Here is a 758-nt window from a genome sequence, read left to right as displayed (position 1 = left end):
ACACATATATACATACATACATACACACATATATACATACATACATACATACATACTCTCTTCATGATCTCTACATAAAATTTCTATTCCGTTACCCTGAGACCGAGGCTGTAGTAGTCCCCTTGGTTCGAATCCCGTCGGACCCCCTGGCGCCACCACTGATTCCAAGCGTAAGTATTTGGCCATAACCATGTCCTATGTCATCACTTTTGACGTAAGTATTCTTGTTACTGTTCATAGGCTTGCTTTTAGGTGCATTACTACTGAAAAGATTCATGAATGACTTCTGGCTTTTACACCTCAGTATGCTCTCAACTGTGCTATTCCTAACCGTGAGTGCGCTTGCGCAGACAACTCTTCTCGCATTTGTCGGTAAGTTGTTTTCAGTGTTACCGTACTTTTGGTTTCCCTTTAAAAAGGCATAGACGGATCGAAATTGAGTACTACAGTAGTAAAGTGACGATCAGTTTACCGGGTATTAAGTATAAACATACACATTAAAGTGTATGAGACAATTTCGTTATTGTGAAACAATTCATTGAAAAATATATAGATAATCAGATTTACAATATTTTTTGTTAGTTTTATAATAATAATAATAATAATAATAATAATAATTGTTTTTGTATTTTTCGTCTTCACAGGGGCAGCACTCGGAATCTTCAAGTCTATATTTGCGCCAGCCTGTCGATCAATTGCTTCAAAAATGTCTTTGCCCGAAGAACAAGGTGAGATAATAAACACCCCCCCCCCCCTTT

General features: G+C 37.3%; 1 protein-coding gene across 1 annotated transcript in view; it reads left to right on the top strand.

Annotated features, from left to right (window-relative positions):
• Positions 1-758, top strand: part of LOC117113634 (solute carrier family 46 member 3-like) — a gene marked incomplete in the record, with an annotated part of 6,310 nt that overhangs the window by 2,595 nt on the left and 2,957 nt on the right. Inside the window, 2 exon segments of the mRNA XM_033257039.1 lie at positions 241-372; positions 645-728. Of these exon segments, the coding sequence (XP_033112930.1) occupies positions 241-372; positions 645-728 (216 nt within the window).

This window comes from Anneissia japonica, unplaced genomic scaffold (genome assembly GCF_011630105.1).
Source record: "Anneissia japonica isolate Jap-2015-1 unplaced genomic scaffold, ASM1163010v1 scaffold287748_len1686314_cov196, whole genome shotgun sequence".
Classification (NCBI taxonomy): domain Eukaryota; kingdom Metazoa; phylum Echinodermata; class Crinoidea; order Comatulida; family Comatulidae; genus Anneissia; species Anneissia japonica.
Note: the sequence above shows the minus strand (reverse complement) of the source record. Positions and strands in the feature narration are given on the sequence as shown.